Below are 24,248 nucleotides of genomic sequence, written 5' to 3' on the forward strand. Positions count from 1 at the left end.
TGCAATAGGAACAATTTCTAGTGCTTCTCATATCACATTGGTGGTCGGTCAGTTAATTAAACGCGATCCCACGAGACGAGAAGACGCTGGACACCAGTTGATAAACCCAACAAAACCCCCCTTGCGATTAATAAGACGCTGTTTTAAGAAAACACAAAAGGTATGTTTTTTTTTCAAGTTCAGTGACGGAAAAATTATCAAAATTTTTGTGAAGTTTTTCCTAAAAATCAAATTGACGGGAAAAGTGTGCCAAAAGTTCTTTATTTCAATAAAAAATTACGAGAGAGAGTGCAATGAAATAGGAAAATGTGTTTGTGGCAAATTTTCTTTCGAAAATATTGCATAATGTGATTAAAGTTGGGAAATACCCAGGAAAATAGCATAAAATCAATAAGATCAGTGAATTGATAAGGATCACATTTTGCCAACTAATTATTTTAATATTTCCAAATAAGAAACTAAAAAGAACTCTAGCTATTAATTTTGGATTTTATTGTAGAGTTTTCCGAGTTTTCTTATTTTTCCAGGGTTTTGTGATGAATTTCCAATGATCCTTTTTATCCCATTTAAAGGCATTAAAAGCCCAGATACATGGTTAGGAAAAAATGTTAAAAGCATTTGGAAAATAGACTAAAAAGCATTTTCCCATTGAGATACGAAAAAATCGACCATGACAAAGTTGTAGCATGGAAAATTTACTTCAAGGTAGTCCTCATGATAAAACCAAAGATAATCCAGGACCTCCAGGAAAATTTTCTACTAAAATTATTTTTTTATCCGAAATTTTCGTAGTTAGAAAAAAATCTTTAAAAATCCAATCTTTATTTTTTTTTCTTTCTTAATTATAAAATCTATATTCAGTAATTCTAAAACAAAGAAGAACGAATCTCAGCTAAAAAAAGCGTAAAAGTTCTTTTGGAAATTTTACTATCTCTACAAAGTTTCTTAAGTCAAAACAAACGAGAATGTAAATTAAATAAACTTTCCCAGACAATAAGCTTATTAAACAGAATAAATTCCTCTGCAATGAATCTAAATCGGAAATTGTGCATTAATTAAGTCACAAATTCAATAGAAGCGTATAGTTTGGGGAAAGGCACATAGTCTAGAAATTCATTAATACAAAGTTGGATTAGCAAAATTTTCCAATTTTAAGGGTTTTTCAGTTTTTTCTTCCTTTTTAAACGAAAATATAATTTTTTTATATAGAATTTTGAAGTTAAGTTAATCACACTTTTCGAACATTATGATGTACTAAAATAGGTAAAAGAAAAGTGAGTAATTGTGGATAAATATATAATAAATCTTGCCTATGTTATCAGAATTTAAATATATAATCTCCAATTAAATCATTCTGCGCAAATATGCCACACTACACGATTTTCTTGACAATGACGAAGGTCAAATCAACTTATTTTCAGCTGAATAAATTTCTCTTAATTAAATAACATTTTGCAATGTTTCACGTCGCAATCTCGTTGATATTTCCTTTCTCAATTGTAGCATGTATGTGTGTGTATGGAGAGCTGTCATTGAAATATACGAGCTAGAAGACTTAACATTACATGGTGTCAGAGCGGGTCTAAATTTCCCAAATTTATTGATATTTTGAGTGATAAAAGGATGGCTGAGGAGGAAGATCAACGCGGTGCCGTTGGAGGTGTTAGAGAGCGTGTGGATAGAAGACCAGATGTGCCAGCACGGGGAGAAAATCCAAAGAAAATTTTGGTGAAGCCTCCGCCGCCATTGGAATTGGGCGCGAACAATAAAGTTGCGTGGGAGTCTTTTATCAATGGATTTGAGTGGTATGCCATGGCAATAGAGCTGGAGGATCAGCCACCAAAGGTCCAGGTAGCTGTCTTTATGAGTACAATTGGCAGTGGAGTGAGGGAGATCTTCAACGGATTTGAGCTTTCCCAGGCACAGCAATCTAACCTCAAACTTATTCAGGAACGATTTGCTGCGTATTTTGCACCAAGTGGAAACGAGATTTATGAATCGTTTAAATTCAATAATTTGGTGCAAGATGAGGAGGAGTGCATTGATGATTTTGTAACCAGAGTGAGAACACAAGCTTCAAAGTGCAATTTCCCAGCCGGAAGCAAGTCTCGATTGATCCGTGACAGGGTGATTCACGGAATACGCTCGACGCAAATGAGGGAAGAAATACTGAAGAGGACGAGGCTATCATTGGATGAGACAATAGCCATTTGCAAAGCATGTGAGAAGGCAGCTGAGCATTCGAAGGAAATGGCTGGTACTGCAGGAAAAGTGGAAGTCAATGCAATCACGAAGCAGAAGGATGTGAAGAAAAAGCACGATTCTGAATCTCCCTGTGACAAGTGTGGTTTGAAACACGCGTACAGAAATTGCCCAGCGTATAGAAAGAAGTGCAATAAATGTGATCGCATTGGACATTTCGCGGCTATGTGCAAGAAGTCAGCTGATTCATCCGGAAAGCAAAAGTCTCGAGGGAAAATTAAGCAAATTGAGAAGGAGTTGGACAGTGACAGTGATTCCGAAGGTGAAAAGAATGTGGATGCGCTGCGCATTTATGCCATCAAGAAAGGAAGTAAGGATCAGGATGATCTGTGGAAATGTACTATGCGGGTGGATCACACATCGATAGTGGTCAATATTGATACAGGGGCTCAGTGTAATGTGATTACGAAGAAAATTTTGTCAAAGCTCCCAAAGAAAGACATTGAAGATTCGCGAGTGAAACGATTGATTACGTACGATGGTGGAAAAATCAATGTGATTGGGCGAGTGAAGCTTGACTGTGTTATTCGCAAGAAAACAGTGCCACTGTGGTTTCAAGTCATACAGGGTGATCATGGTTGTGTGTTGGATGGGAAGTCCGCAATCAAGGCAGGATTGATTAAGAGGGTGAACAAGATCAATGAAGACATTTTCAATGGATTGGGCTGCCTAAAAGATTTTGTTTACGACGCGAAAACTGTGGAGAATCCCGAATTTGTGATTCATCCGGCGCGCGTAGTTCCGTATAAGATTGCCAAAGAAGTCAAAGCCGAGATTAAGGAAATGGTTAAGTTGGGGGTAATTGAGCCATGCCATGACGCAACGGATGCAGTTTCACCAATGGTAGTGGTGAAGAGAAATGGCAAACTGCGAATTTGTGCCGATCTTACGGATGTCAACAAGAATGTTAAGCGTCACCATTTTCCGCTTACGGGCATTGACGATGTAGCAGCAAGGATCTCTGGCAGTAAGTACTTTACCATTCTTGATTGCAAAAAGGGTTTTTGGCAGGTCCGCCTTTCTGAACGAACATCAAAGCTTTGTACATTTGCGACTCCCTGGGGCCGTTATTCTTATCTTCGTCTTCCCTTTGGATTGGTATCCGCCCCTGAACTTTTTCAACAAATTATGACTAGCTTGCTTGGGGGGATCAAGGGGGTTGAAATATCAATGGATGATATATTGATTCATGCTTCTACTGAGGACAAGTTGGCCGAGTTGACAAAGACAGTTATCGATATTCTTTTCAAAAATGGCATGAAACTCAATAAGAGCAAGTGTGAGTTCAACAAGACATCGCTTATGTTCTTGGGTCACCGTCTGACCGCTGATGGAATGATGCCCGATGAGAGCAAACTTCAGGCCATAGATCTTATTGAGCGCCCTAAGGATAAGAAAGCTCTTCAACGTTTCCTAGGGTGTATTAATTATGTGGGCAAATTCGTACGAAATCTCTCAAACTTGACGGCACCCCTTAGAGAATTGATGAGAAAAGAAGTTGCATGGGACTGGACTGTAACTCATGACAGAGCATTTGCTGCTCTCAAGGATGCACTGAAATCGCCCCCAGTACTTGCTTTTTATGATGTGAACAAGCCAGTAACGCTTTCAGTGGATAGCTCTTCGTATGCCTTCGGTGCGGTCCTACTGCAAGACGGCCGGCCGATTGCTTATGCCACCAAGGCGTTGACTGACACACAGAGAGACTGGCCTCAAATTAACAAAGAAGCAGGAGCCATACGTTTTGCGTGTAGAAAATTTCACAACTACATTTGGGGTCAAGAGATCACCGTGGAATCTGACCACAAGCCACTAGAAGCGATCTGTGCTAAACCGTTGGCACAAGCTCCCCTAAGATTGAGGAAGATCCTATATGAAGTGAAGGAATACAACGTGAAAGTGAAATACGTCAAGGGCACCGAAATCCCATTGGCAGATACCCTCAGCAGGGATTGTCGTGCGATTCCCTCAAAGAACGATGAAGAGAATAGCGATGAACTGGAGGTCAATCTTATGACTTGTCTCTCAGAAGATGCAGAAAGCAGATACAAAGTTGCCCTTTCGCGCGATTCCGTACTTACCCAGGTGATAAAGTTCGTTCAGAAAGGTTGGCCGAATAGCAGTAATGAAGTACCTAAATGTATTCGTCATTTTTTCTCATTTCGAGATGAACTGGACTTTACTGATGGGCTGCTATTCAAAGGAGACAGGATCGTTGTGCCAAGCGAGGAGCGGTCTAATGCGCTGAAGAACATTCACGCCGGACATTCAGGAGTTCAGGCATCTTTGAGACGCGCAAGAGAAAGTGTATACTGGCCTGGTATGTCTTCTGAGGTGATCAACATGATTGAAAAGTGCAAAGTCTGTGAAAAGAATCAAAAATCAAACGACAAGGAAACAGTCTTTATGAAGAGGATCCCAGAAGTTCCATTTGAAATTGTCGCCTCCGATCTATTTGAGTTCAAAGGAAAGCAGTATGTGCTGATTGTAGACTCTTACAGCGGTTATTACGATTTTAAACTCCTGAAATCTACCACAAGTGCAGCCGTTATCAAGTTCATGAAGGAAAAATTTTCAGACTTCGGCATTCCCATGGAGGTACACAGTGACGGTGGGCCTCAGTACAGCTCTCGGGAGTTCAAAGTATTTGCAAAAGAGTGGGGCTTCAAGCACATCATTTCCAGCCCATACTTTGCAAGGTCCAATGGCTTAGCAGAGAGATATGTCCAGACTGCGAAAAATCTGCTTAAGAGGTGTTCTCAGGATCAGCAAGACGTGAGAATGGCGCTTCTAATGCAACGAAATACCCCAGGAGCAGAGCTAAGGGCTCCAGTAGAAAGGTTGATGAGCAGGAAGACAAGAAATCCGCTGTCAACGACAATGAATTCTCTGGCTCCTAAGACGGTGAAGAAAAATACACAAAACTTGAAGGAAGTTCGTGAGAAGCAGAAGATGTACGCCGACAGAAATGCCAAGGAGTTAGATCAACTGCCAGTTGGATCAAAAGTGCGCGTTCAGGAAAGAGACAAGTCTTGGACTTCAGGAAAGGTCGTTGATCGGGTGTCCGACAGATCATACAATGTGGAGTTAGATGATGGTCGAACAGTCCGAAGGAATAGGCATTTCCTTCATAAGACCAAAGCGGAGAACCTTTCATCACCGATTGCCAACTCACCAGGCGACATTCAGCTTCCCCCGGATGCAACAAGCAGCTCAGAGGATGTGGTTGACTCGAACTCAAATATAGATCAACAACCACCTACTCCACAACATCCAACAGAACAATCTACATCTGCTGCTACCAGTCATACACAGGTGAATCCAGTGTCAGAATCAACAAGGCCTGTAGTAATCACCCGATCCGGAAGAATCTCAAGGCCACCAGAGCGTCTCGGCTACTAAAAATTTGAATTTGAATTACCACCTCTCCCTTTTATTTTCTCTTACTCTTTGTTTTGTATTAATTTTTTTTTTCTTAGAAAAAGGGAGGTGTAGCATGTATGTGTGTGTATGGAGAGCTGTCATTGAAATATACGAGCTAGAAGACTTAACATTACATCAATGAGTCAGCTGTATACATAACACACTTTCCTTCACTTGCGAAAATGATAAACAACACTGTAGACAAATTGATAGATTTTTATAAATCATATTAATAACAAAAATAACAATCCTAATAAAATTTCTAATTTTAACTTTGTTTTATATTTTTCAACTCTAGCTATTACTCTATAGAGATCTACATACGGCCTCTATGTAAATCAAGGACCTTTCGAATTTGACCAGAGCAGAAAGAATAGCAGATACCAAGTATTCTAGAAGGCGTTCTCGCGATTAGCTCTCTGCTAGGTAAGTTCTCTTATTCTAATCGTTTTAAAAGTGAATTTTTAGTATAAATTTCTCCTACTAACTTTTTATTTTAATTTTCTGTCTAGCTGGTCTTGCTTCCTTACGACTAAAGCCAACTAAAGCTGTCTCCTTTCCTTAGTGCTTTAAGGCAGTTGTTTAAGTCTCGTTGCACATCTATGCTATCAGCTTTATAGGTACCTATATATCTTTCTAATACTTCTTCTTGTATTAGGATTTTTTTTTAAATTATATCTTTGGGTTCTAAAGTCTAGAAAAAAATTAAATAAAAAAACAGACTTTGTAATAATTACAATTAATCCTTATTCAATTAATTTATAAACTAAATAATCTGATTTTACAATGAAGAGAATAAGCAAAAGTAAAACAGATATTTGGAGAGGGTACATCCATAATTGGAGAAGGTTTACAGCAAACAATTTAGTTACACTGATTACATTGCTATTAGCTACTCAAATACTAGCCATTGAAGCGTCTAAAAACGTGACACAAGGAGATTTTGTACCAAAAAGAAACTTAACTGATAGACTTCCCATAACACCTTCACAAGAAATTAAGCAAAAACCTCCAACTCCTAGCAGTTCTAGCTCTGTGTTAGACGCTGTAAAGCCTCAAGATTTTGTTTTAGGAGAAAGAAGGAATGCTTCTGCAAATGAAAATGAACAAGAACAAGATTTGCCCCCCAATAATGCTCCTAATAATTCTGAAGTTAATGAACATGATCTTCACGTGGAAATTTCCGGACTATTGAGACAAGAAATATTAGATCAATTTGAAGTAATCAGCCATGATTTACAGGCACTTTCTGAAAAAATTAGAATAAATGAGAGCAACGAAAAAACCTTAGATGTCAGATCTGATCAAACTATTTTACCGCACTTATTTAGATTTATTAGATCTCTTCCAATAGATGAATCCAATATGTGCGAAGTTGAACATTCTGTTCTAATTAATTTTCGAAGTGAACTCCAAGCTACATTGAGTGGAACTAATCAAGCTGGTAGTAACAATTGTCCTCTGAACTACAACACAGATACATGTGAGGAGTTACTAAAATTGGTTCTATGCGGTTACAATCATCTGAAAAATGGATTTGAATTGGCCACAAGAAATAGCGTTGCAATTGATGAAAGTAGAATGTGGCAAAATAAATTAGAAGACTACAAAGAAAAGTCTACAAAGCTTCTTGATGACAAAATTACGTCTCTCTCCCAAAAATATAATTTTCAAATTAATAATTTGAAGACAGATTTGCAAAGCTTGCAGAATAAAGCAAATTTGTATATAAAAATTATAAAGGAAGACGGTCTTGAAGTTTGTTCGTACAGAATCGTTAATGGAGACATCAAAGGTGCTGTTGATAAATTTAAGCAATTGAAAGATGAATTTGAAGGCTTAGAAGATGTCATGATACGTTCTATTCTGAGAACTGTATATAGTTTGGATCGATTTGAAAATATAATTTATTTTCTCAAGGGTCTTCCTAATTGCAGTCAAGATAGGATATCATATCCAGCTCTGTATGACATCATGAAAGCCAATGGCCACTCAAATAGCCCAGTACTGCTAGTTCTTTCTGAAGCCCTTTCACAGTGCATGAATCCCTCTGATTTAGCTACTAATGTGAAGACACAAGTTTCTAGTATCCTCGATTCATGGGCATACAAAATACGTAACACTGATGATCACGGACAAATTAACACATTTGCAAGTATATATTATACACAATTTAGATCAGATCTTGATGAACTCATGCGAAGAGCATATGATAATAGTTTGAGTAATGTCGAGAAAATATTACAATTCATTCGCAATCTTCCCTATATCAATGATGGCATTATTGCTCTTGAATCTCTATTTAAGAGAATGAAAAATAATAATCATTTGGATAGTTATGAGTTAGTAATGTTGGCTTACAGAATTAAAGAATTCATGGATATGCCTAATTATCCAAATGCCGCCCCAGCAAATGAACATTTTGATAATATTTTTACAAAACTCAAATACGACCTACCCTATTCCGTGAGACGCCTAATTTGGAATGGAGATGTTTGTTCTGTAAAGAACAGAGCTCACCGTGAATATTTGTATGCTGCCAGTGATTACCATCAATTTGATTCAACCAGAGGGAGAATTTTTACCTGGATTCAGGGTGTTGAAGTTATAGAAAGCGATTGGAAGTTTGAGACTGAAGATAATGGTAAAACATTCACAATGAAAAATACTCATTGGGGTAAATACATGTTTGCCAGTGGATATTACACCAAAAATGATGCTAGACGTTGGGTATTTTATTGGAAGGATGGTGGAAAAGTTACCCAAGGATATTGGAAGTTGAAGCCTATAAATAATGCTGAATACTTTACAATTATAAATACAACTCATGATGAATATTTATACGCTGATGGTGATATGAATGAAGCTCATGATTCTTACAGAAGAGGAGTATATACTTGGAGGCATGGTACTCTGCATGGTGTAATGGAGCCAGAAGGTCAATGGGCGATCAGTTGCTGATTTGGCATTTAAATAATGAACAACAAAAAAAAGATTATGACCCACTTTGAGATTAAGAAAAGGGCCTATCTTTTGAAGAACAATAATTAATACTTGAGAAGAGATTATTTAAAACTTAACCAATGGGCGTAGAAAGTAAACCGCATTAGGCAATGATGTTTACATAGCATGAAAACATAAAAAATTATAAACGCAGAAATTAAATAAAAATACTCTTCATTAACTAATATTTTTGGGAACTGGTTTCATAATTTAAGAAGATCTCCTAATAGTGATTTTGATAAAAGAATATTATAAATAATAAAAAAAAAATCTTAAAGAATATTTAAAAATTGATTAATGATAAGATAGTTTTAAAGAAAACTACAAATTGGAATAAAATCTGTACAAAGAAACTTAATTTAGATAAATAAAAAATTACATTAAACACAAAATCAAAAGAATTTTATTAGGGATCCGAGGAAAATAAAATTTAAAACCAATAACTAAGATGAAGTCTAACTAAAATTTTTTCTTATTACTTACAGAATTCAGTTGAGAAGAGGAACTTGAAAGACAGCCTCTGAATTGCAGACTAAAGAAAACACCAGTCAGCAAGACCCTGCATTGGAGCATCTCTGTGAGCCTGAGTGAGATAATCTACCTAATTTGCAGAAGTTGATTCATCTTAATCACACAAAGAAGGAACCTAGAAATCTATCTGGCACCTAAGGTATTCCCTAAGGTGCTAAGAGCATATTATTTTGCAATTATTACTAATTTTTAGAATAGGTATTATTTAGATTATTTAAGTTTTACTGTTAACCAATCAAATCATAAGATTAACAAAATTATCAGATTACTATGAATCAGCTTATTTTATCACCTCAAACATTAGGAAATTTTAGGAAAAAGAAAATAGAAGGCTTAACCCCTATTCGACTACGTAGTGATGATGCAGTAATATGTATTCGTGAAGGGCGCCAATTGATAGGCTACAAATATGTACCATCAGCTGGCACCTGGCGTCAGTATTGGAATGAGGTTGCTTTTGATCAAGAAGGGAACTATCCCTTAGATCAGTACCCATGGCTAGTAGCTGATAATGTGATTCCGAATGAAAATACATTACTACTGCGTCATCCAAATGGCATGCAAATCTACCAATTAGATCAAGCTAAACCAGGACTAAAATTATTGAACGAAGATATAAAATTTAATGAATTCTTCAGTGGAGACCTACTATTGGGTCATTTCTATCCTGATGCCAAATACGCGGGAATAATGACACGCGATGTTAAGAAAGAAATCAAATTTTACGCAACAACAATGATACCTAAAAAACCTCCAATATCTGCTCTAAAAATTAACATTCCCTCCTCCACGTGGAAGGCTGCTGAAACTGAATTCTTTGTTACCAAATTAACGAATAAGGATTCAGAAGTTATTGGATTACGTACTAATGAGGGATTGGAATTTTATCAATTTAATTCAGACTACGTGCTTCAGCAGGTAGCAAAAACTTCACTAATGCCAAGAACTGCGCAAAGTGCGGAAGATCATTTATTTTTTGCTAATCTAACCAATAATATATATCAAGATATTCTATATTTAAACGGAAGTGGGTTATTTCTATATCAATACAATAATGGGCAGAAAGATTATAAATTTTTAAATTTTAATAATGAATTCACTGAACCATATGGTTGGTTACCCCAATATGGGAACTCTATTAGATTAACTGACCTTAATGGTGACAATCTAGATGATTTACTTTTTACTGGGCCACAGGGAATAACAGCCCTAAGTTTTGATACTACCAATAACAATTGGAAATCTTTGCTAAATTCTGAAGAATTATCAGGAGCACAGCGTTATGCTAATATTGTTGGAACTTTACCCCCAATTCCACCTACACTATCGCATCCAACGATTTTTATTCAAGATTCAGAAGGAAACGTTCAATGGGCTAAGGTATTGCCAGCACCTATCCCTACAACAACTATAGCACCAAGAACTACACCCAGGACTACAACTAACCGTTCTCCAATTGTATCTACAAACACGTCTCCTAGCCCTAATTACCATCCTAAGCCCTTAGTCCCTGAACAAATTCCCTGCGCAAATCTTCCAGATAAGCCTACATTGCGCTTGGCTGAGCAATGGGATGATAGCTTCCTTAAGCAGGTCGTGGATCCAGCTAGTGGTCAAGTCCAAATGTATCTACCACTAATAGACATATTCCCTGTAACTGGATGGAGGCTACAACTAGGCCTTTCCTACAATAGCCAATCATCAAATTCTGACTTACTCGGTATAGGATGGGCATTACCTCTGGCTCAGGATTATATCACAATTGACTACCAAGGTAGTATTTATCCTGAAGACGCACATTACTACTTGGTTACTCAAGGGCGCCCTCAAAAACTGAAGCTCATCGAAAATAAAAACGGAGTGCAAAATTTTAAATTAGAAGAGCTAGAAAACACAGATGATGAAGTCGAAATAACCATTCAATACAATCCTTCAAAGCAAAGTTGGATTATTGAAGGTACAGCTGAACAATCTACCTATGGAAAAGCTAGTCATAATGCAGCACAAGATGCCCTACAATGGAGACTAGGTTGGCCTAATTGGCATGGCATTGGTAGAGAAAAATCAACCCTTCAACCAATAATAAGCTCGTGGTATTTAAATATGCGTCTTGATAAAAATGACCAAAAAACACTTTTTTATCATTATGAAAAAAATACTACTACTATTGATGGTGGGAAATCATATGATGCTGCATTACGACTAAAAACTATCAATGATGGTCAAGGTATGAGGATTCTTTTTGATTATGCCCCAAAAAGGTGTACAGAACATTCCCAACATAAACCTGTTGATAAAGATGGCAACATTATCTTCCCTGTACCACTTGATCAGTCTCACTACTTACAAGGATACAGCATTACTACCACGTCCTACAGTCAAGCTATTAAGTTTTCCTATCAAGTAAATGATGACAAAAGATTGCTTACTTCAATACAGCAGCAAATACTATCACATACCGAACCGATTTTGAAATTTCGTTACCAAACTCTTTTGGATAAATACGTCCTGCACACCTGTACATATTTACCAAAAGGATCAAGTGTGCAGTTAAACTATCAATCTCTTGCTCAGCCTGAACTATCAATTGTAAATCGTTACCCAATTCGGGAAAGAGCAAAGGTGGCTTATGGATCAGATTATGTTGTTATATCTTATCAAGATTTTAATGAAAGAGCTGGCAAAATTATTTTGCGTATTATGAATCGAGAGATGACTGAAACATTTATAGATTGCTCAGTTAGCGCAGATTTAGCATGTCCATCTGCGGAATCTGAAATTAAGGATTACGACATAAAAACATATCAGAACTCCTTCATAGTGCTAACTGAGAGTACTAAAAAACGGTCAATTCATATATTTAATCGTCATGGCAAAAAATGGTCAGGTGAACGTAAAATTTATGGATTTGGTAAAAAAGCTCTAATACAGTTCAGTGAAAACTTAATAGCTGCAGCAGAACCCAATGAGAAGAAACTTATGCTTTTTAGACGAAAACCTACTAAACAGTCCGAGTGGAAAAAGCAAACTTTCACCCTATCTAAGCCCGTTACTGCACTTGCTCTACATAATCGATTGATAGCTAGTTATGATGATAACCAATTATTTCTATTTTATTATGATGATAAATTAGGATGGAAATATCAGTATTTAGACTCAAAGGCTAGTGATATAAGCGCGGTTTTTGATCTATTTGATTTAGACTTAGAAATGAAGGAGCAAATTGTAACAGCATTAAAGAAAAATAGTTTACAGATTATTAATAATTTTATCTTATTAAATACCCTTCAGAAAAACGGAGGGCAGCTTTCAACTCTCTCCCACCTGTTTTTGCTTGATTCCCAATACAAAATTGCAAAAAAACAATCATTTAGAATAGATCGAGAACGCATTAATGATCTGACTTATGAGCATAAAGATGATGGGAGTGTTTACAAGATTTCCTACGTCAAGGAAAATGGGCGTTTTAGGGCTAAAATTAAAAGTATTTCCGGAAAAATTATTCAAGATTTAATTGATTATTATAAAATTTCAAATAAAAATATTCAAGAAGATTTTAGGGATGGAAGTGATTCAAGGGTACAAGAGCAAATAAAACAACTTAATCAAGGCGAAGGTTGGAAAAAGGCTCTAAGTAAATCACTACTTATTGATTCAAATTTATACATGGCTCAGATTGGACAACAAGGAGTTTATGTTGGTAGTGATACTATACTCCGTATTACTGGCACCGAATGGAAAAAGGAATCACTACCCTCTGACCAAACAACACCTTTGGGTAAGCATTTCATCATAGATACATGTGGTAATGACAAATCACTTGTTAAGCTATTTAAACAGAATACTAACGGACAAAAACAAGGTGGACCAATTCAGGAACTAAAACTTCATGCACCTGGTCAGTTAATTAATGAATATCCAGCCTATATTGCTTACCATCAAACGCCGACTATTGTTAAAGTGTTAACTTTCAAGGATGAGCAGACTCTGGGCAAACTCTATGCATTTGATGGTGAACAATTACTTCCGGGAAGTGATATGCAGAATTTAGTAACAGTGGCAAATGCTTCATCAACCACAATGATACACGCAGAATCACAAGAATGTCGAGTAAGAGCTGTTTCAACACTTCTTTCACCAAAAGTTCAGCCATATGTAAACCAAATGATATTATCTACAAATGAAATAAAGCGTGTAACAGCCTATGAACATTCATTCAGTACAAACCAACGTACATCAACCTATAGTGAAAAGGTAACCATAATTCCAGGAGGTGCCAAAAACATTTACGGTTGGCACGAAGCAACAAGATCATATCATCGTGGAAATGTTACTACAACCGAACATTGGTTTAATGCCGATGGTGGAGAAGTCTTAGGACCTCCCGAAGAAGAATCCAAAGAAGAAGACCCTAAAAAACCATCTACTTCCAAACTTAATCCAATGCTATTAATGGATAAAAGTAGAAAATGGGTAATTAGTGATTTCTCACCATACAGCTTGGAAGACGAAATGGTAGCCTATTTTGGATTTGAACCGTATGAAAATAATCAGATTGGTATTCCTATTAAAGGCTCCAAAACAAAATCCTGGCGAACAGTTAAAGGAAAAATTATTAAAAGAAATTTTCCCTTTACAGGCCAACATTTCCTCCAACTTGATAGAAAATCCACAAATCAACCATCTTTTTTTGAAGGAATATTTCAACCAAACGATCAAGAAACTACCTATCTGGCTGCTTGTTGGATACGCACCAGGACACCGATTATCTTAAATACAGCAGTTCCTTATTTAAAAGCTGTGATACACACTACTAGTGGACAAAAGATTATTACCTTAAAAGCTCAATCAAAGTATCAATTAGGCGATTGGAATTACCTGGAATTACCTCTGGATTTTCAAGTATTAAAACAGATCTATCGAGACTATATTAATTATAGTACTTCCACGCCAGAAAACAATGTTAGCTTCAAGATTACTCTACGTGTTGAAGCTGCTGCTGGTGAAACTGTGGACCTAGATCATATTCGTTTCGCACCTATTACACATGATTTCAAAGCAGCCGTTTATCATCCAACAATTGGTAAACCAACAGCGATCATCCAAGCCAATGGTTTAGTAACAAGAACAATTTATAATCATTTACAGCGAGAAATTGCTAGCACAGATGAAGAAGGTCAATTGCAGGAATTTTCTTCATCTAGCAGGACAGGTAAACTAGTACCTGCCCCACAAGGAAGTATGATTAATTCGAAACCAAATGTTCTAACATTTGAGCCTGAATATGGATCCTATGAGACTTTTGATGCTAATTCTTGGCATAGTCGATGGAAATTAAATAATCCAAATGCTTGGCAAATTGCTTCAGGTAAATTGTGGCATAAACAGCCTGTAAAACATCATATTGAGGCAAGAGCAAATTTATTTGATGGTTCAAATGCTGCCATTCGATTCTACTTCAATCTGCAAGAAGCACGATCATCTTTATGGTTAAATTGGCCAGGAACAGGCAGTATAAAGTTGACACGACAATCAGATAATTTTACTAGGCTAACTTTACCAAATAATCATGGAATCAGTGCACTGCCATCGGCAGGTGAAATAATTGTTATGCTTGAGCAGAATTATCTCTGGATATGGGTAGATGCTGTATTACTAGTAGATCAATCATTAGCAATTGATAGATCATTGTCAAGTGCCTTAACTCCATGGTCATCCTTTTTGCTAGAAGCACAAGGAAATGTCTTAGTTGAAGATTGTTTAATAATGAATCGCCCTCAAGTCACTGTAAAATATTTTAATGAATTTGGTGAGAAAACTCAGATTATTCAATTGGAAGACGTTACAACAGTTCAGGTGAAAGAGATGCTCTATGATGCATTAGGACGTGAAGGTATTACTACCAAAACAACACGCATTAAACGCAATGCAGGCCAATCACTCTTATCCTACAGACCAGATTTTGTTAGCAATGCAAATCCCCAAAATTCACAATCTGTCTGGCAAAAGGGCATGCTGCAAGGAGAGGTCAATCAATTAAATCCTTCTGATCAAGGATTTGCCTACAAGCGTACTGAATATGCCCCTAATCCATTAAATCAAGAAAAAATCCTCGGATTACCTGGTCCTGAATATTCCATAACAGGACGATGTGCCTCAAAAATAAGTGAACATTCAGACATAGCTTTCCTTAATAATTTATTCCCATCAGATGAAGGATATCGTCAAAAAGCCGAACATACCGCAAATGATAGTTTGAGAATTAATGTTTTTGACAAAAATAACAATGAAGTGGCTAAATATGTTCGCGTACAGAGCTTCAATCACCTCCTAAGTACCTATGAGTATGATTCAGAAAATCGTTTAGTAAAAATCCTACCACCACTCTATCATGAGAAAGTAGATAGTGCTCGAAGAACAAAACCTTGGCGAGCAGGAGATGATCATCTTTCTGCCAATGAAAAGCAATGGCAAGATGCTCTAGCAACGCGATTTATTTATGATAAATACGGTCATTTAATACGCAAAATTACACCTGATAGTGGAACCACGGAGTACCTCTATAATTCCTCAGGTCAAATGCGTTTTATGATTTCCACAAATACCGCCAATCAAACGCAGAAAATAATTTACTATACCTACGATGAAAATGATCAGTTAATCAGTACCGGACATATTAATGGATCAATGTCTCTTACAACATTAAATCAACATTTGGACAGTGCATTTGTACCCTATGCTGAAAACTACCAAAAATTTGACTATGCTGATGATCATTTTGACCCTCTATTGCGGGGGCGTGTTCAACAGTACATCACGCAAAATGATGGTGAAGTAGTTGTTGAAAAATTACATTTTGATGCTCAGCAACAAGTTCTGTCTAAGAAAACTATCCTAAACCAACTAGAACCTGATCCATTTGCCAACATTGAAAAACAATATGTAAATGATAAATTGCATAATTTGATATATCCAATAAATGTTGATAATCAACCGTTGAATTTAGTGCATAGCTACAACAGACTTGGCCAGTTAGTTGGGCTAGGTACGCATAGTGATCCAACGCATTATGCCAGTTTTACCTACCATGCTACTGGCCAACTGGCTAGTGAGCAATATCAACCTAATACACGCGGCACCTTTACCCGTAACTACAATTACAATTCACCTGGATTCCTAGAGCAGATATCAGATCCTTTCCTTACCGAAAGTATTGCCTACACAGAAAAAGGCTACGGTCAAGTTGGATTTGGCGATGGGATGGTTATGCAAGCTACTTTCAATGCTAGTTGGCCAGTAAATGCTGACGGTAGATGGTTTGAAGTACAAGAAAATGCTTTGGGAGGAAATTTCTCAGCATTATGTATTAAAGCTCTAAAGCGTACTGGCTATCTCACCGACAGTGGTCAACCTATTAAATTGTACAACCGTGATGCTGAACAAACCCTACCTTTGAAATGTGGCGGGGAAACTGCTCGCCTAATGGCCAAACTTGTAGCTCAAAAGAAAAAGCCAATTTACTACGGTCATCGCTATGCTTATGGTTATCATCAGGAATTAGTTAAAGCCAAATATTTTACTGATGATACTGAAAACTTATCGAATCCCTTGCAACCAGATTCATTCTCTAAAGAAATTTCTGGTTTAACGAAAGAACATTCGCAACATATTTGGGATTTACTATCAGATGCAGGATACATCATTACTGATCAACAACGTGAAGACAAAATGACCGCAGTTGGGAAACGCGGTGATTCTATATTTCGGAATAATGAACTATACGATGATCTTCAAGCTCTTAATGATAAATATACGCTCTATGATGAACCAATTGAACGATTAATTATATCTGCAATTAGTCAGCAAAAACCTTTAGCTAAAGATGATTTTGTAGCAACATTTTTGCATTGGCAAGAACTCGATCAATCTTCATCTAAGCTTATTTACAATTGGCAACTAGAAATAGCAAATCAAATTGGTGATATGCTTCTCACAAAAGGTTATCTGCCAACGAATCGAAATAGTTTTACACGCCCTCTAAACCCCAAATTCACCAGCATTTTACATAACTATGCTGCATTCATACCCAGCATTGTAAAAACTCTCTCAAAACATTTTAATTATGAATTGGGAAAAACAGCATTTGATGTACAAACTTATGATATTGATGCTAATGGTAATCATCGTCTTTTCTACACTGGTTTCGATCGCTTTGAGCTTGCCTATCGCACTGCTACTAATCAGATTGAGAAAGTTTTAAAGGGATGGACTCCAGAATTGAATACAGACAATGTTTTCCCCATGAAACATGATGGAGATGGGAATGTGGTTCAAGCTCTTCATAAAAACATTAAACAAATTGACTACCATCCAGTATCACAACGCACTACACGCATTAAGCTAACAGATGATAGGACTTTACGCTTTTACTACGACGCCCATGGTGAGAGAGTCTTGAAGCGAGTATTCAATCCCGATGGCAGTGTTAGTCATGAGACTCACTACCTTCGCGATGAAAAGGGAAGAGTTCTTATGGACAGACAAACTAAATATCTAAATGGTTCAATGCAAAAAATTGTTACAGCCTACCTCTATGGCCCAAGAGGCCTTTTGGGATTTATTCGGAATAATAATTTTTACAGTGTAACAACTGATCATTCGGGTTCAGTACGATTAGTTATTAAAGATGGTAAAGTTGTTGCAGCTTATGATTATCTCCCATATGGTGGACTTATGCGCTCCTTTGGTAATGATCCACAAGCACATATTGTATACCGCTATACAGGTCAAGAATGGGATGAAGAAACAGATCTATATAACTATCATGCTAGACTCTATGATCCCAGCATTGGTCGCTTTTACCAAATTGACCCGAAAGCTCAATACTTCAGCCCATATATTTATGCTGGAAATTCACCTATTTCTGTCGTTGATCCCGATGGAGAATTTGCTTTCCTATTAACTTGTCTTGTGCTAGGTCTTATTGGGGCTTATCTAGGCGGAGCAGCTGCTAATAATCGTTGGAATCCTGTAGATTGGGACTACAAGGATCCTAACACTTGGATAGGTATAGTAGGGGGTGGAATTGCTGGTGGTCTAGCACCACTAGGAGCTGTAGCTTCAGTTCAGGCAATTGGAGCCTTAGTTGGGGGGAGTCTTATTGCTGGGACAGTCGGTACTATTGGACTTGGACTTGGGGGTGCTTACTTAACAACAGCTGCTAGCCAAGGGTGGGATCCGTCTAAATGGAAGTGGGATCGTCCAGGTACATGGAGTAGTCTATTTCAAGGATTCAGCAGTGGTGCAGGAATAGCTGGTGGCATAGGAGTAACGCATAGCTTTGCAAATGGTGGTAAAGCAATAATGTATCTTGGTAATTTAAAAGCACTAAATACCATTGGTATCAGTCAACGTGCTGTCAAGGGGATTTTCCTAGCTGTTAGTTATACAACTGCAGGTAGTGTAGCATATATTCGCGCGGGGGCAGTTAATGGGGGTAATTTTGCTTTTTGGGAATGGGATTGGACTAATGCAGCAACATGGGCTGGTTTAGTTGATGGCTTTGATACGGGAATGGGATGGCCACAGAATATTATGGAAATGGGACGTGGTGCTGCAACATTACTAAAGAATCCCAAAAGATTCCTCTTTTCAGGACAAAATGATTTAAAATTGACATCAATTCTTAAGGATCCGAAGCATCCTCTCTATAAAGCAACAACTAGTGTTGTTATGGCATTCTACATGGGTAGTGCAGCCAATGGGGATTTTGATATTACTAACTGGAACTTAGGTGACTTTTCCACCTATGAAGGAGTGCTAAATGGGGTATTCTTTGGTAAAGATATAACCAAGACATTAAAATATATTCGTGATTCTAAAATTAAACAACCTTCAAATGCATTGGTACCTACTACCAAAACTAAAGGAAATTCTTGGTCTAGAAATGTGAACAATATGCTGGATTTTATCCAGGTATCTCGTATAGGTGGAAAGTATCAGCATTTGGTGGAACAGGCATTTACTATAAGTGCCCTCTGGTTAGCTAAGTTAGGTGATCAATCGTCTTCTATAAGGAAACAAGCTGAAAACTTCTTCAAAGGAGGTGTGAAAAAATGGAAAAGTGGACAAGACCGTCCTCCAAGAGAATTACAACGACTTATATTGGCTGAAGCCATACGGAGAGTCCAAGACAATGGCGAAATGACAAATTGGAAGGCTGAGAATGAAGAAATACTGAGAAGGAAACAAGAGGTGTTCCCTGAGGAAGAAGACATGGCGTTCCTCAATTGCAAAGGTGGAAAACGTTTAAAGCGTTCGACACAAGGCTCAGGAGGTTCTTGCTCACCTATGTCGTTAGATTTGAATAATAACGAATTGGCTCAACATACTAAACGAGAGTTAATTCAGCAATTTTTCGATAGTACGGATTATGGACTACCACAGAGGAGTGGATACATTAACATTGAAAGCAGTCTCCCTAAATCCGTAAATGTTCCTGGAGACGGTAATTGCTTATTCTGGGCTACAGCCTTGGGTTACTTAACACCTGTTAAGGATAATCGTGAAGTATTTAAGCAGAGATTTATAAAATTATTCGATACAAATGAAAATATCGATGCAGTTTATAAATGGATTCAAGCCTATAATCCTTTTGGAGAAATGAATACAAACCCTATTCTGCAGGATCTTATTACCAATAATTTACGCAATAAGGTGGTTGATTACATGATGAATCATAGAGGTGACTATGAACCGTACATCGCAGGAGAATTCAATGCGTACATGGATAATATGAAAAGACCAAATACATGGGGAGGTGAGCATGAAATATCTGCAATGAGTGAGATGTTGGATGCATCAATTAAGGTACATAGTGATTCTGTTTCCAAATATGGCGAAAGTAGTAATGTTATAGAACTATTTCATGAGCCCTTAATTGAAGGAGGTAGTACCAAAAATCACTACAATTTTGGAATCTTAATGGATACAACGGATATACTGCACGGTCAGACCTATTACTTTGATCCAGGTCAGCCTGTAGGTTTTGCCCAGCATCTTAGCTTAATCCTGAGCAAAACTCCAAATGTTCTTGCGCCAACTAAATCAGTGTTTTATCCTAATCTTATCCTAGGATCAATTCTAACACTACCTTCCAATGTCAAGAAGAAGACTGTTTATGCTAAACTCGAAGATGTTGATGTTGCAATGCACAACTCCGGTGGAGAATACGGCAATATCCGACCTAATGCTCAAATCTTGAAAATTTACTTCAAGGATGGAAACAATATAATCCTTAAAACATTCGTTTTTGAACCCAAATCATACAAAACTATTGTAGATGGAAAAGAAAAGATTGAACAAATACCAAGTGGAGCATATGAAAATATCAAGAAGCAACTTGATCTTAAGAGTAGGTACAGTGAGGCTGAATTGAATGCAATTCTAGCTAATCCGGAATTTAGGAAATCCGACGTCAATAAGGTTCATATTAAGGAAAACATCTATTACATCAGCAGAGATCGTCAGTTATCTGTCTCAGAGAGAGATTCTGCAAATAGAATGGTATACAGAACCAGAGTGTTGGATGAATTTGAAGATTTTACGCAGGAGTTAAGTAACAAACGCTCTGGAACGAGCAGGAAGGGCACAAATCAACTTAAGAGCTACTTAATAAGTTTAGGTTTAGATGAAATGGCAAAAAATGCAAATGATGCAGAATCGAGATTATCTGATGCAGATTTACGTGCTCTAAGGGACAAAATGACAAATACCCTCTCAAAACGTGACTTTAAACTTATAGAACCCGCAATTGATAGGATAGATTTAGAAGACGTAGGTGAGTTGCTAAATAAAATTTCTAGCAATAAAATTGCTGACGTTGAAGCCGGAATCAAAGAATTCTCTGAAGAACTACTAAAAATCTACAATGATAATGCCAAAACATTTGGTTTTGATTTAGATTCAGAATCGGGCTTTCATGGATTTTTCTACGGTGCCCTATCCCTTAACTTTAAATACCGCTATAACTTGGATATATACGTAGAACGAATCGCCGGAAGGGGCTATTCAGATTTAATTCTTCTTTCACGTGATGGCCCAGAAGGGACTAAAAATTGGCGCACAATTCCAATTGTGGTAGAACTCAAAGCTGATACAACTTCTGCTGATCATGCAACTGATCAAACAACTGGAACTGGGTACCTGTACAATCTTAGCATGAGAACTGTAGCACAGAAAGCAATTGTTCTTGGAATTAATTCCAAACTTGGCTTACCTGCAAATCCCACTGCAGAAAATATTAATAGTGCAATTAAGAAGGCAATTACGATAAAACAAGAAGATATACCACAATCAGAAGGATTTATTCGAAAATTAAAAGACGATATTAACGGAAATATCAACTATCGAGACGTTGAAAATAACATTGCTGAAGAATTTAAGCATATTTATTACTCAATTTCACCCCTTGCAATTAAAACTAAAGACAAACACAACGATCAGTACCTTAGCCGTATGATTTTAGGTGAAATAACATCGGAGAAGGGGAGAGATGTTTACGTTCAAAGTGATAATGATTTAAGTACATTTGTTTTCAAAGAAGGAAATAAATGGGTTATGATAAATCTCATTGAGAGTAGTGAAAAGGTGAATGATAAAACGTATAAATTCAAAAATGTTAATATTGATGGTAAAGTTAAGTTGCCTGTACTAACTGATGGACAAATTACTAATTTCATTAGAATAGACGTAGCAATAAATTCAAAGTCTAAACACGGTTGGTCACCTAGTGCCCAAAAACGAGCAACTTTCCACAATAGCAATACAAATGATTTCTACTTCCAAGCTATATCCGTAAAAGATGGTGATGCCAATTTACAGAGAACCGAATTTAGAAAACTAAATTCTCTAGATACGGACAAATTCTTTTCTTCCCCAAAAGTCATGATGGATGACCTATCGGCAAATTTAATTGCCATCAAAGACACTATTAATAGTGAAAGTGATTTTCAAGCTGTACTACAGGGCCTATTTTATGGCCTTGCCAAGAAGGTTGAACGTGAAAGGAAAGGAATGATCCTTAGGGTATTCCCGGAAGCAAATCTCTCCAAAGAGGGTAGGAGTGATCTCATAATCTCAGTCTTAGAAGAGGTACCTGGAGGACAAATACGCGAAGAGAGTATTACGGTGATGGAACTCAAGTACTCCCACGGACAGGGTACAAATGACTTGAAGGATGCAAATGAGCAAGTCAAGAAATATGCAACTAATTTAAAATCAGTTACTGACCTCTACACGTTCACACCTATTGCAGCAGTTTTCTGCAAAAACTGTCAAGGGGGTACAATTAAATTTGAAGTACACAAACCCCAAACAATTCATCATACTTCAGCAAGAATGGGTCCAATTGGGGTTAATATGAATAAAATTTCTAGTTTCAAATTGGAAGAAAGTCAACTTTTAGAAGAAATAAATTCCCAAGCGCAATTCCTAAGTCTAGAACACAAGCGCACAGGTTCTGATATCTCTGATAGATCTGACGGTAATCCCGCAGATATGAAGAAGCCTAAGATGGAGGACAGAAAAAAGAGATCAATTGAAAAGGAACCAAATAATTTGGGTACTGTGTCTTCAGGAAGTAGCAAATTGCACTTCTGGCCTGTAAACTTGGTCAAGAAAACAGGAGCAGCCTTTGCATCCATCTTAGGTGCTTTCTGGCTACCATTAGATTCAACATACCAAGAAGATAATAAGCCTTACCCACAATTAGAATCATTCAATGAACCCCAAAAGCCTCACGAAAGTTCGTCAACAGGTCCTACTCTACTAGACTTGGGTGATCAATGGTTAAATAGCAACAATGTTGATGGGCTTCTCACCTGGGGCACATTGTTGGCAAGAAAAATTACAGGATATCGTCCTAAAACAACCGAAACATCGTCTTTTGATCCAGCAATAGGTATACAATTGAACATAAGATCACACGAATTAGTCAATATATTCATGGAAAGAGTTCTAGAACATGCTGAGGCTTTTGGAGTAGATGTATCTGTTATCCTTGAAAACACTAAATTATATACAAATTCCATAGAAACAGTTTGTAGAAAACTAGGAAAAGAAGAACTAGATATCATCATAGATTACTTATTTGATCAAATAGTTCAGAAAAATATCAAGAAAATCACATTAAAATCCTCAAAAGATCAAGCAGATCAATTCTTAGTTAGTTTAAGAAAAGGTCTTCCGCAAATTAAGCAGCAGTTCTTACAAGCTGAAGAAGTTGAAGAGCAGCATCAGGCAAATCTAGGATCTAATACTGATCATTTGAAACAATCTATGTACAATAACCGATCAGTAGATCCCGTCTCTCATATTTATTTGCATTTGGAGAATATTTGCAACAAAAGCTACGATTTCGGAGTAAAAAAATTAATATAAATAGCTGAACATTGGACTTATGTCATCATGTAATATGTATCAATATTTTGAAAATAATAATTCATTTGTAAAAAAATTATTAAGATATATTAAGTATGTACTTTTAAAATTAGTCTGTAAAAAAATATATGTAATTCACCACTTATTCACATAAAATAAGAAAATTGAATTTGTAATAAAATTATGTGATGAATTAGGAATGAAATAAAGAGCTTATTATTATTATTATTTTTCTAAAGCGCTATGAGATTCCACTAACTTTCCTCCTCGTCGTAACGACCTCATATAGAAATTATTTTTTACCGACAGATAACGATTTTATTCAAATATAATTTTCTCACATGTGATTTAGGGATGATGTGTACAATTTTCTCTAGGGTTTTCCAAAAATAAAAGAAAGAGTAAATACAAAACAACGATATGTATATAGAGCTTTTGTATGCTGAAAAAAAAACATTGTTGATCATCTGGAAACCTCATTAAGTAATACGTATTTCACTGAACTTTAGATATCTTTATAAAATATAATTTATTAATTTCACCTTCAAGTTGTACCATATACTGAGATTATTATGGGAATTTCCAGTTAA

The 24,248-nt window shown here is 36.8% G+C and overlaps 4 protein-coding genes across 11 annotated transcripts in view; all 4 read left to right on the plus strand.

The window, feature by feature from the left end:
- LOC129794093 (GPI mannosyltransferase 3) overlaps nt 1-24,248 on the plus strand; it is a 1,193,052-nt gene that overhangs the window by 216,282 nt on the left and 952,522 nt on the right. The window lies entirely within an intron of this gene.
- LOC129794120 (cytoplasmic tRNA 2-thiolation protein 1) overlaps nt 1-24,248 on the plus strand; it is a 1,132,104-nt gene that overhangs the window by 155,334 nt on the left and 952,522 nt on the right. The window lies entirely within an intron of this gene.
- Nucleotides 1-24,248, plus strand: part of LOC129794129 (plasma membrane ascorbate-dependent reductase CYBRD1) — a 1,128,201-nt gene that overhangs the window by 151,431 nt on the left and 952,522 nt on the right. The window lies entirely within an intron of this gene.
- On the plus strand, nt 1,132-23,883 carry LOC129794053 (uncharacterized protein K02A2.6-like). 5 transcript variants are annotated; one of them, XM_055834637.1, is made up of 4 exons: nt 1,132-5,577; nt 5,984-6,111; nt 6,198-6,305; nt 9,174-11,500. In XM_055834637.1, the coding sequence occupies exons 1-2, from the start codon at nt 1,624-1,626 to the stop codon at nt 6,020-6,022; spliced, it is 3,993 nt and encodes a 1,330-aa protein (XP_055690612.1). In that variant the 5' UTR covers nt 1,132-1,623; the 3' UTR covers nt 6,023-6,111; nt 6,198-6,305; nt 9,174-11,500. The 5 variants fall into 5 exon arrangements, with proteins under 5 accessions (XP_055690612.1, XP_055690611.1, XP_055690613.1 ...); XM_055834636.1 differs by lacking the exon at nt 9,174-11,500 and having other exon boundaries at nt 6,198-9,080; XM_055834634.1 differs by lacking the exon at nt 1,132-5,577 and having other exon boundaries at nt 6,096-6,111; nt 9,174-23,883.

The sequence above is a fragment of the Lutzomyia longipalpis genome, chromosome 3 (assembly GCF_024334085.1).
Source record: "Lutzomyia longipalpis isolate SR_M1_2022 chromosome 3, ASM2433408v1".
NCBI lineage: Eukaryota > Metazoa > Arthropoda > Insecta > Diptera > Psychodidae > Lutzomyia > Lutzomyia longipalpis.

What these genes read in the sequence shown, in the direction of transcription:
- LOC129794053 (XM_055834634.1), top strand. Translation starts at nt 9,490, where the DNA reads ATGAATCAGCTTATTTTATCACCTCAAACATTAGGAAATTTTAGGAAA.